General features: G+C 36.6%; 1 protein-coding gene across 1 annotated transcript in view; it reads left to right on the forward strand.

Moving 5' to 3' along the window:
* NAALAD2 (N-acetylated alpha-linked acidic dipeptidase 2) overlaps positions 1–12965 on the forward strand; it is a 48676-nt gene that overhangs the window by 20026 nt on the left and 15685 nt on the right. Inside the window, exons 9-16 of the mRNA XM_031460533.2 lie at positions 2656–2741; positions 3022–3141; positions 3242–3324; positions 5535–5598; positions 6952–7019; positions 9766–9857; positions 11066–11156; positions 11900–12164. Of these exons, the coding sequence (XP_031316393.1) occupies positions 2656–2741; positions 3022–3141; positions 3242–3324; positions 5535–5598; positions 6952–7019; positions 9766–9857; positions 11066–11156; positions 11900–12164 (869 nt within the window). The remainder of the gene's footprint in view (positions 1–2655; positions 2742–3021; positions 3142–3241; positions 3325–5534; positions 5599–6951; positions 7020–9765; positions 9858–11065; positions 11157–11899; positions 12165–12965) is intronic.

Below are 12965 nucleotides of genomic sequence, written 5' to 3' on the forward strand. Positions count from 1 at the left end.
GGGCACAGATCCCTTAATTTGATTTATGCTCTAAGTGGATAAGTACACAGAGTTTTAAAAAATTGCTAAAAACAAGATTCTCTCATTTCTCACCCAAAAGAGATCTTGATAATCAATTAATCCATTTACAGAGATTACCAAATGACAAGACATGAAACCAAATTCCCAAACATTACCACCACAAATGGGGAATAACTTACCTGCCATATGCAAACTAGAAACATAAACAAAACCCAAAATAAGGAAAAAATTAAATTAGAGATACAGAGATTCAGCCAAGATGCAGTTCTGTTGCAGCTTGGGGTTTACATCTGAGAGCCGAAAGAAGACTCGTCTGGGTTTAAGCTGCCCGTTCCTGGTTCTTCAAGGTGAATCCATTGTACAGCTCAGTGGGCCTTCCAAAAATGATAAACTATGATTTTTTTTTAAAGTAAAACCATAATTCTCATACAAATATAAAATGAACATATATAAACATTTTATTTAATGTATTAGTAAGGGAGCTGGATAGGAGGTACTCAATTCAATGATAGCAAAAATGAACTTGTTAAGAATGTAGAAATGAGGGTGGTGCATAGCAAAAAAACTGATTTCTTCCACACTGGGTGCGGGGAGTCAATTGAACGTTCATTAGACGAATTGTGCATTTCAGTGGACATGAAGTATTTGTATCACTACATTTCTGCAAGTGAAGTTCTGTCTCTACAGAGTTGTAAAATAGTCTAGTCAAAGACAGTGATAGGCAGAGGTAACTCTGATGTATGAGTGAAGGTTTTTTTCAATTTTTCCATGCAGGAGTATATTCATTCATTTCACAATGGTTTATTGAGCATTTACTGTACCCCTGGCACCATTCTGGGTACTGGAGGTTCAGCAGTGAACCAAACAGGCAAATACCTCTGCCCAGTGGAGCCTGCATTCTGGAGTTCAGTTTATTTGAAATGTGATAACAGGGCAAACAAATACAGTTGACCCTTGAACAACGCAGCGGTTGGGGGCACCGGCCTCCTGCCTGTGTTGAAAATCTGCGATTACTGTACAGTCAGCAGCCCTCTGTACCTGAGGTTTCACATCTATGTGTTCAGCCACCTGCGGATCATAGTACCATAGTGCACTTTTAGTGAAAAAAATCCTCGAGTGACTGGACTCACGCAGCTCAGACCTGTGCTGTTCAAGGGTCAACTGTAGATACGCCTTCCAGTACTTCTGGAGTCTGATACTGAAAACTAGGAAGATGTAAGGGTTAAAGGTGTGGATGAACTTCTTGGAGAGTCTGAACAGATGGCCCATATTTATTTTCATGTTTAGATTAAAACGTATTTTTCCTCATTCCTCATTATTATATTATTCTTTTCTTAATTTTCTTCATTTAGTGAATTAATATCAATGAAATTGGTAGCTCTTAGGTCTGTATATTTAGAAACACATGCTAAACAATATTTTTTTTTTAATTGAAGTATATAGTCAGTTACAGTGTGTCAATTTCTGGTGTACAGCACAATGTCCCAGTCATGCATATGCATACATGTAATATTTCTGCTTTTTGCTGTTAAATTTATCTCTCAGTAGCAAAAATAGACCCTTTATTTAATGTCTTAAAATGCGGCCCCCCCAAAAAAAACCCCACCCTGATTAATTTTTCCCCAAAGGCATTAGTTGAATATTGGACATGAATTAAATATACATTCAGAAGAACAACATACTTTTGGAGGGAAAAACCAGAATCTGCAACTTCACAATATATAGGTTTTGACTTGTTAGTTCTTCCATTCAAAAATGAACCACAAATTAGAAAATTCGGGGATTCCCTGCCCGCCTCCTGTGACCCCACCAGAGGTAAAAACTTACTTTGTTCCCTTGTGAAAAAGAGGCCCAACATTTTCTCATGTCATTTTGGATTTATGAAATGTGAATGACATTTTTTTTCCCTGTCTTTCTGAGCTTTATTGTACTTTCCCAATAATTCTAATTTGGTTAATTGTAATTTGTGGTGAATATTTAAAAGGTAGGCCCAAATCTGAACCACAGCAGTGATGGCCTGGAAAACTTTCATCGTATTGTTGTCTGATATATTTTAGCAGGCGCTTTCCAAATTGCCTTTAACAATAGAATTTATCATGTTTCGTATAGGCATCGCTCAGTCAGCTCTTTAACACTGTACTTATAGACCACTTAAGTAATGTTGGAAAAAGATACTGAGTAGCAGGATTAATGTAACTACAAAACACATGAAAAACAGGCTTCTTTGTCCTTTAATAGATAATGGTCTCTCTGCTTTATTTTTGTAATTATGTAGGGTATAAAAGTTGTCGAGTAAATACCCAAGATGTTGAATATAGAATATTTTGAACTTTAAATACCAACCATAGAGCTTTGAGGAAGGAAAAATATAAAATTTTGACATAGGGTTTTTAAAATTTGACCTTAAGGTGCATGCTTAAATACGTAGGAATAAAATGTTACAATGTGTGCAACTCACTTGCAAATGGTTCAACAGTATTAACAATGACTGAATTTAGGTGGTGGTTATATGGGAATTTATCATCCTATTAAGTAGTTTTCTGTACTTTTGAGATTTCTCATAATAAAACATTGGAAGGAATCTGTTAGGCATAATGCTCTGTGAAGTAATTTGTTCCCTTTGTGAAATTCTAGGAAGGTTAAAATGCATGTTCATAACATCAATAAAATCACAAGAATTTACGATGTAATTGGAACTATCCGAGGATCTGTGGAACCTGGTGAGTTGGTGAATTAAAAAAAAATTTTTTTAAACATTTTTTTACAAAGATTACAAGAGAGAAGGTAAATTTTAGTCAACTCTTGATTATCCTGGTTGATATGAAATAATTAAATTGGAAAATAAACAATGGTAAATTCTAAAAGAAGACTCTACCTTATGGTGTTGATGGTTTTCCATGGAGGAAACTCAAGCAAGAGGAAGTTTAATTTAAAAACATAAGTTACTACTCTTTATAATGCGTTCTAAGTCATAGTTCTTTTGGACACCTTCTTTTCCAGACAGGTACGTTATTCTGGGAGGTCATCGGGACGCCTGGGTATTTGGAGGTATTGACCCAACTAGTGGGGCTGCAGGTTTGCAAGAAGTTGTCCAGAGTTTTGGAAAGCTGATGAGTAGAGGTAAATAATGTTTTTTTTGGAAAATGATAACAAATAGAGACTCAGTGATTTTTCCTTTTAGTCAGGTGTGTACCTAACTATATGTTAACAATGATTACAGGCTGGAGACCTAGGAGAACTATCATTTTTGCCAGCTGGGATGCAGAAGAATTTGGACTTCTGGGTTCTACAGAATGGGCTGAGGTAAATAAGATGGAGAACTTACTTTCTTGGTCAATGGGGAGCAAATATATGTGTCTCAGGATAATCACAAATGGGTTCCATTATCTAATATGGCTTTAATTTGGATAAATACTCAAGAGAATTTAAGAAACAGAGTTTGTTTTTGCTTTTACATCAGTTTGGCAAAACAATAATCTCTTAATTACTGGGCACAAACCAGTTTTTTCATTATTGTTGAAATATTTTAGTTTCTATTTGTATTTGTTTTGTGAAAAATAAATAAAATCTGTAAGCTCAGAAAATAGTCAAGCCTAGGAAGCTGTTTCTGACAAGTGAATTAACTGATCTAAAAACTGTACAGATCCTTTTGGTTAATTTTCAAGCTTCTGAAGCTTCCTTGGATTTCTTCTATCTAGGAAAACAGAAGATACTCTTTTAAGATGACTATACTTTGATTATAGTTTCACCTTTACGGATTCCATATAAAATTGTAACCATAGGTATAGTCTACCGTCTACAAAAGGGCCTGCGTGTTGAGTATAATGCAGTGATTCTGTAAATTGAATTACTTTACAATTTCAGGGATTTATTTTCTCTTTAGTTATGATTAATTTTCACTTGTCACTGTCTGTTAATGCTTTAACTTTAAGTGTCTCTCCTAGGCTCCCTTCTTTCATCTTCTTCCCTTAGGCTCTCTGTCCAGTAACTCTAAGTTCTTAAATGTGCCAGGTAAGCTTGTGTACTTTTTTAAAGGCAGCTGCACCAAAAAGCACCTTCCTTTGACCACCCTCTGTTTTGTTCATCTAAGTCCAGATTTTATAGAATTGATTTAAAGAATGTCATGTATTTCTTGCCATTGTGTCTGGTTTTTAAAATACTTTCCTTCTGACTCATTTCCTCATACTTTAAAATAATAATATGAATCAAATAAGTATGGGAATAAAATCACACAGTTACTTGTATTACCTTTGATTCCATTTATATTGCAAAGTCTTATTACTACATTGGTGTTATGAATATGCATTTTGGAATAGAGTTATTTAGATGAATCAGATCTCATTCATTAAGCTCATTTACTTTTAGAAATATGTAATTTCTTGTGAATACATGTATATATAAGTACATGTCTCTGTTTCTAGAATTTAAGCAGCTTACAATACAGATAAAATAAATCTAAGAGATAAGATAATATGCCTTGCATTAATTTTAATACATGTGGGTTGAAAGACAATTTCAGTATTGTTTCCCATTTTCTGCCAGCTTCTTGATCATATTCAGCAGCATATTTACCTTCTTCACATATAGTTAAGGAATCTTCTTTATTTCTACTGTAACTCTGTTGTAATGGAAACTCTGCCTCTGTTTATAGCAGAGTCAGCTGTCATCTGGCCCCTGTGGGCAGGTGCAGAGGCGAGAACCCTCATTTGTGGGATAACCACTCACAGCTTTAGATGTTTTTACTGTAGCATGTTCTTATAAGGTCACAAGCTAGAGAGAGAGAGGAGAAAAGAGTTCTTTCTGCATATTCCCATCTGTGTGTGATGACATTCGTCTTTCTCTGCTGTATCTTTCTAGGATGTGTGTGTGTGTGTGTGCGTGTTCGTGAGCGATACAGAAATAATTTTGTCTCTTTCCCAATATCCATCCTTCTCTCCTTCTGGTTTTTTCCCTGTCCTCCCCTCCTTTTTTTTTTGTTATTTTTCTGCATCAATATCTTTTCTTTCAAAAAAAATTTGGATACATCGAAATCTCCAGCTTCTGTCTTTTAAAATGATAAATTTGCATGGGTCCCCAACGTCAAGGGGGTCTCATACTTCAGTGTATGTAAGGATTGCCTTTTAAAAAATATGGATTTCCAGGCTTACTTTGAGCAGTTCTTATCCAGTAGATCCAGGGTGATGCTGAGAATCCCCGAGCCTTCCCCCTTCATGCTCTGGTGCAGGGGATCAGGCACCACACTGTGAAAATAGTTTTCCCCTGGGTCTCCCAGCTTTTGCTATGAACAGTAGCTACAGCATCACTAATGTTTTTCTTTCTTGTTTTAATTGCATTAATATTGTCAGCCAACCAGTTAATAGCATTTTTTTAGAAATTAATGGTGAAAAGCATAGGTATTTGATTTATAATGGTATTTGCAGACCATCCTTTTACTGAATTAATTTGTTTATGTTGTTGATATTTCCACAATTGTAAATGGTGTGAGTTAAGTGACAGCTTTGCTTCAACCACAGGAGAATGTGAAAACACTTCAGGAGAGAGGGGTTGCCTATATCAACGCAGATTCATCCATAGAAGGTAAATTTTATTTCAGATTGTTATTAAATAGTATACCAGCATTTAAGTCTATCGACTCCAACTTGTAAACTATCTAAGATTATCCTCTTTCTGTAAGATGCCTCAATATCTCCATTTTCCATTTTACCAGAGAGAAAATCATTAATGATTCAAATGAATCAATATGATTCATAACTAAGCTGTTGGTCCTAATTTCCTTAGTACATTTACCGTTTGCCTATCTTGGTCTACTACTTAAAACTAGTATTTAATCACATTCTTCCTGTGGAGATATTTTTAAAATTTGGGCTACAATGTTTCATACAGAAATACTTCCTGTATGTACTGGAACAACTTTGAAGTAAGCCAAGACTATAGACTTCCTTTTGACCCTGACACGTGGCGTGTGTATCCCTAGGCTTCCATTGTATTTTGATTATTTCTAGACGAGTGTCCCAGGACACTTAGTAGTTTCTGACCTGCTCTAATCTAATGTCTTGATACTGAATTGAATGAATGAATGAGAAATGAACATTGTGGCCTTACCATTTCTTTTGCCAAAGACCCCCTAAGTGCTACGGCTGTGATGAACAACGACCCTTACTAGGACTGTGGGAGCCGCTGCCTTAGCAGCAAAGTCTGCCTCTGCCGTCTTCCATCCTGAGTGTGTACATAAGCCTCTCTTACTCCTGAAGAATTATTTCCACCTTTTTTTTTTTTTTTTTTTAAGTTTTAGCCAGACTGTCTATCTACCTACCTACCTACTTAGGTATCTATTTTAAAAATGTATTTGTTTTTATTGAAGTATATTTGATTTATAATGTTTGTTAGTTTCAGGTGTACAGCAAAGTTATTCAGTTGTGTGTGTGTGTGTGTACACACACATATATATACACATATATATATTCTTTTTCAGATTCTTCTCTATTATAGGTTATTACAAGATATTGAATATAGTTCCCTGTGCTCTACAGTATGAACTTGTTTATCTATTTTATATATAGTAGTGTGTATATGTTAATCCCAAACTCCTAATTTATCCCTCCCCTCACCCCTTTTCCCTTGGGTAACCATAGTTTGTTTTCCATGTCTGTGAGTCTACTTCTGGTTTGTAAATAAGTTCATTTGATCTTTTCTTTTTTTTTAAGATTTCACATATAAATGATATCATCTGATATTTGTCTTTCTATCTGACTTATTTCACTTAATGTGATAAATCTCTAGGTTCCACCCTGTTTTTAATTCTCCAGGAATGATGCCTTCAATTTGAAGTCTGTTATATCTTGTTTATAATTAGAGAATAAAGTTAGAATTAAATATAGGTTGGAAATTCATTTGGAAGTATTAAAATACTCTGCTTTGTTTATTTTTCAGGCAATTATACTCTCAGAGTTGACTGTACACCCCTTCTTTTCCAGCTGGTGTATAAGCTGACAAAAGAGGTATGTAAATAGATCTGCCTTAATGTTTTCTGATGAGTACATAAATGAATACCTCTTGTTTTCTAAATTTACTGATATTTAAACTATTGACAGACATAGCTGGTTTGTATAAATAACAAATCAGAACAAAATCTTTAATACACTACTTATGTGACCTAACTATGAAAATAGTAGTGCTAGTCTCTGTTCTAATAATAGTTCTTAATAATCGTGAACGTTTGTTGTAATGTGTAGGGTCTATGGTTTCACGTGGCAGAGTCATTTTGATCTAACAGGAAGAACACTGAGCTGGGATGGGAAAGCCTTGGCTGTGAAGATTGCCTTGGCTGTTCATTCATTCATTCAGCAAGTATTCATCATGTGGTTACTATAGGTCAGGCCCTATGAAATGAATTCTAGTGATAAAAGGATACAGTTGCTTAATCCAAATACTTTGTAATATAGGGAGGAGACAGACCTGTAAATGAGGAATCATACTTCCCTAGAACATGGATACTGTATACAATGGAGAATAATTATGGAAGAGAGAAGCTAAAACCCTGGGGTAGCTGGGGAGGTTGGGAAGCATTAGAGGGTGTTCACGGAAAAATTAGTGGTTAGCTGTAAAATGGAAGGATGTGAAAGTAGGGGAGCAGGTTTCCCAGCAGAGGACACAGGACCTAAAAAAGATGTGGTTGTGTGAAAGAACGTATTTCCTGACCTGTAGGTAATGCAATATGACCTAAGCATAACGTATTGGTGAAAAAGCTGGTAAGAAATGGGGCCCGACAGACAGGCCCAAATGTTCATAAATCTGGTGATGGAGAAACTAAAGAATCTCTAACAAGCTTGTACGTTATCATATTTGTTCGTTACAAAGATTACTCTGTGTCAATGCGGTGAACAGGTTAAGCTGTAGTAAGTCTAAAAGCAAGATGGAAATGATTCCGCATGCTTATTTGGCACACAGGGATTTTATAACTGTTAGTTATTGATGTTAAAAGTACTCTGAAAACTGTAATGCACTCTGAATCACTAAAAATTATGTAATCTATTCGTTGAGTATCTATGTGCTTTATTTAAACAGTCCCCTGTTACAGAATTTAACTATAGAAACGTTTCTTTCAAGTAGGTATCACTTGGATGACAGTGGGAAGTAGGCATCCCCTCTCTGTGGGTCCTGTTTCCCAGTCGCCCTTTGTCTTGCCCTGTCCTTTTCACTGTCAGTGTCTTTAACATCTCCTTCTCCCAAGTGAGCGTCCTCTCATTGGAATGTCCTATTAAAAACATCTTATCTAAAAGCAAACTGTAAAGACAGTCCATATGGGAGAATCCTTCTCAGGAGATGCATTTAATCTCTGTCCTATAGAGGAGGCTCCTGCCTTTGATCGGAGGGGTAGTAAGAATTTAAGGCCAAGATGGAGAAGTTTAGGTCTGTCCCCTTTGTACAAAGGCAGATGCTTATCTGTGGCCATACCAAAACCCAGTAGAAAAAGGAGACTTATCCGCCTGTAAACAGATGATTATAATTTTATCACCCTGAGTGTGTTGGCACAAGCCATGCTGGTGACCTGGGGAGAGGGTGGGGGTGGTGAAGAGGGCTGAGCTTAGAGGGAAAGGCAGCTGCCTGAGAGAAGCAAGAAAGGAATGTGAGGGTGGGAATAATGGGGGAGGACCAGCAGTTGTGACCGTGTGGATGGCTGAGACAGACGAGCTGATCCAGGCTGCCCAAGCCAAAGACACACAGCTCTGGCTGGTGCTGGAACCGCCAGAGTGTGAATCCAGAAAGTGAGGAGGATTTTGCAGGTAATTCAGTCTAAGCAGGATGGAGGCATTGGAGCCGGGTCTCAGCTATTCCAAGTGGGCAGGAGCAGAGGAGAGAGCAGAGCCCAGTCATCTGGCTGGAAGTGGGCAGAACATCCCAGCAGCTCCAACAAGCTGGTGGGGAAGGGGAGGCCTCGGTGGAGCATCAAGACTGATTTTAAGCTGAGGACCTGGTGTGCGATGATGAGGGAATAACCAGCCAGCTCTGTGAAAGGCCTGAGATGGTGTCGGGGGAGATGATGTTAGTGTTACGATGGGCGCCTTTATCCTCATTTCCATGTGTGAGAAACTGGGGCTTAAAGGGGAAGCAGAACACCGAGAAAACACTGATCAGTACATACATATAAACTACAAAAAAAAAATATGCAGTATACTGTGTACATGTATTACCATGCAGAATATGTGTGTGCAGTCAAATTGTGATAATTCTACCTGATAAAACTGAAAAGAAAAAGATTTCTCCTCACCCCGCTTGACCGAAAAACCAGGATTTATATTGACAGTTTCAAGCTTAGCTTCTTAATATCTGTCGGTTGCCCCAAGGCCTCATTGTAGGTCATCTTGGACAAAAGCAGTTTACTAAAGTAAATATTCTGTATCTGAGGATTTCCCCCAGTGACTTCCCAGTAAAAGACATCTGAGGTGCTAAACATTAAAGTGATGACACGTGTTAAAAATCTGAAACGCTATTAAAAAGTTTACCAGAATAAGCAGGAGTTTTTTTTTTCCTAGGGACATGGCAGAATTAGAAATAAATGAACAAGAATCTGGGCTGGATTTTTTTCCTTGCCATTTGTAAGAGCATATTTCTCTATAAAGAATATGATACTCAAATGTACATATAGGTAAAAGTAGAGGGCGATATTAGCTAACGTGTGGTTTTACATTGGCGTAAGTTCGGTGGTTCTGCCTCTCATTCCCAGTGTTTGACTTACGCTTCCAGATCTCCAGCCCCGATGATGGTTTTGAGAGTAAATCACTTTATGAAAGCTGGTTGGAAAAGGACCCTTCACCGGAAAATAAAACTTTGCCCAGGTAAATTACTTGTATGTATGTTTTCTACCAGAGGAGCAATTTTTGAGTTTTCCTTTGCCCCTTCTTTCTCCAGACATGCAATTCTCAGATGTCTCAATAATTTGAGAGAGCAGATACGTCTCGTATTGCAAGTTTTTAATAAAAAGATTAGGCGTTATTTTGCATTCTTGCATAAAATTACATTCAGATATGTATTAAATGCATGAATAAATATAACTTCAAATGATACTGATAAATTAAAAAGACAAATGATGGATAATTTCTAAATTTACTAAGGGGCATTATCAGTAGCCATCAAATTATGTCTACCTGTAATTAGTTTAGATTTTATGCAAATATTAATTTATTTTTTTAGTTCTAATTTATACAACAGCAGTGTTCTTGGATTTGTATTTGTTTTCTACTACAATACTGTTTCTAAATCCAGCAGTTGATAGCTTAATTCCATATTCCATATTAAGTCTTGTGAAAGTTTAAACATATTTCCATTATAAAAGTTTTAAATGCTTAGTCAAAAAAATACCCGAGTAGAAAAAAGGTTTAAAAACATCCAAGATCTCAATCTCAAAAACATGTCTAATAGTTTGGAAGTATATAGTTAGGTTCTTACTGTATATGTAATTTTATATTCTGTTTTACTGACTTACCGTTTTTTTTTTCTGACTTACCATTTCTGAATGAAAATTTTCTGTGTCATTACGTTGTATTTATATATATGTATATAATGTATATATGTACGTTGTGGCTTTTTAATTATAGGTAAAGAAATATATTGTAATTAGATTTATTAGTGAAATAAACTGAGGCACATTTAGATTCTTCATAATCTTAAATATAGGCTTTCTCATGGCAATTTTCTTAATAGACAGTAGTTCTCTGAAGGCAGATCATATCTTAATTGTTTTTCCCTGGAAACAAGTGCCACAGATGCTGCCGGAAGAGAGCGTGGCTACCAGGCTGCCACATTTGGTGTCACTGCCCAGCTCTGGCTGTAGTCATTGCGGATTTGTGGGTTTATCACACCCGTGTCCAGGAGATGATAGGAAAGTGTCTTGAGGGTGTGGAATATACCTTTTCCTAATTTTTATAAACATGCCATGCAATTCCCTGCAATTCTTGGGACAGGATTCATTGCCCCATCTGTTTAACTTTATTCATGCATTTGTTTCTTCCTGTGCGTGTGTGTGTGTGTTATACTTTACATTTAGAATCAGCAAGCTGGGATCCGGAAGTGATTTTGAAGCTTATTTTCAGAGGCTTGGAATTGCTTCAGGCAGAGCCCGTTACACTAAGAACAGGGTAAGCCACTTTGCCGTTTTGGACACACAGCACCTCATCCACAGTGATTTTGCTAGGAATCCTGTCATTTAGTCGTTTGGCACGAGACACTGGGTGGATATGTGTCCTGGGAAGAATTTCAGGGATAGAGATAGACTGCAGGGCCCGCTGTACATGGGCTGGGCAATAATTTGGATTGTTTTGTGAATTTTCACTGCCAGGGTGTTCAGTGAAGTGGTGGTTGACAGGGTGGTGTGAGGTCCTCAGCTGACTTTACGGTCAGGATCGTGTAGGAGTGTAGTATGTGTTTACTGAAAAAAAAAAATCTGCGTGTAGGTGAACCCCTGCAGTTCTAACCCATGTTGCTCAAGTGTCAACTGAATAATCCTTCAGCTACGTCGATACTTAGCTGCCCAGAACTTTTCATTCCCAGTCAATTGATAATTTAAAACTGTGTTGATATGCAGATTGAGTATGTGCTCCTTAATTTTAGTTATCAGATAAACAATAAGAAAAAATTTCAAGAAGCAGTAATATGAATGAAGATTATGTGAATTGTAAAACGAATGATGGTAAAATTTTAACTTGGCGTACATTTGGTGATAGGGTTTTAGTTAATTAGACTTAACTTTTTTTACTCCATTGTAAGAAACTTGGTGCCATGTGGTTGTATTTTTAATGCATTCATTTTATGATTCTATCAGATATTATCATTTGAATATTTAATGTTTGTCTGTACTTGTCCCCCCTCTCCCTTTTTTAAGAAAACAGACACTTACAGCAGCTATCCAATGTACCATACAATTTACGAGACGTTTGAATTGGTAGAGAAGTTTTATGACCCCACGTTTAGCAAACAGCTTGCTGTGGCACAGTTACGAGGAGCACTGGTGTATGAGCTTGCAGACTCTCAGATCATTCCTTTCAATGTTCAAGACTATGCAAAAGCTTTGCAAAACTATGCAACAAGTATCTACAATTTAGCTAAGAAACATGACCAAGAATTGAGAGACCATGGAGTATCATTTGGTAAGAAGTGGTGGGGCAGATATCTTATAATCATTAAGTTAGAGCTTTAAGATAACATCTCCTATTGTCACTAATACATAGTATTTCGTCCTAGAATGCATCCATGCCTCATTTATTAATCCTGACTTCTAGAAAACAAAAACCTTAAACACCTATTAAAAATGTGATTTAGTTTGATATCTGTAGGATGATCCATTTTGCTAAGTTGCTGCTACAAACATTGGGTTGGTAAATATTTTCCTTATATTGCTGCCTTTAAAAATATATTTATTGTTATAAGAACAATACTGTAAAAATATAACAATATTACACAAAGATTGAAAAGTAGAGAAAATCAATTCCATGCGTATATGTATTAGAATTACCATTATTTTTACTGCATGTATCTTAGCGTTTATCTACGTGGAGGACTTTCCACAGTTTTAAGCATTCTTTCTTTTGTGTTCAGCCGTTTTGTGGCTGCTGTTCCACATCATGGATCTCCTACAAAGCAGAGATGAAACAGAGTGTAGTGTAGGGTAGGAACTTGGAGCATTGGGTCTGGAAGCAGTTTCCTGGTTCAAATCCTGGCTCTAATATGTAGTCACTGTGTGACCTTGGGAAAGTTACTTAACCCCTCTGTGTGTCAGTTTTATGATGAGTGAAATAGTAAATATATATATTTGTTGACTGACAGTGCTCATAATGTTAGCTATTACTACTGTTTTATTATAACCATTTTCTTTTATTGTTCTGGGAGTATATAATCTTAGTATGTGCCAAAATTATCAAATGTGTACTGAGTGCCTACTGTGTACCAAG

Source organism: Camelus dromedarius, chromosome 12 (genome assembly GCF_036321535.1).
Source record: "Camelus dromedarius isolate mCamDro1 chromosome 12, mCamDro1.pat, whole genome shotgun sequence".
NCBI lineage: Eukaryota > Metazoa > Chordata > Mammalia > Artiodactyla > Camelidae > Camelus > Camelus dromedarius.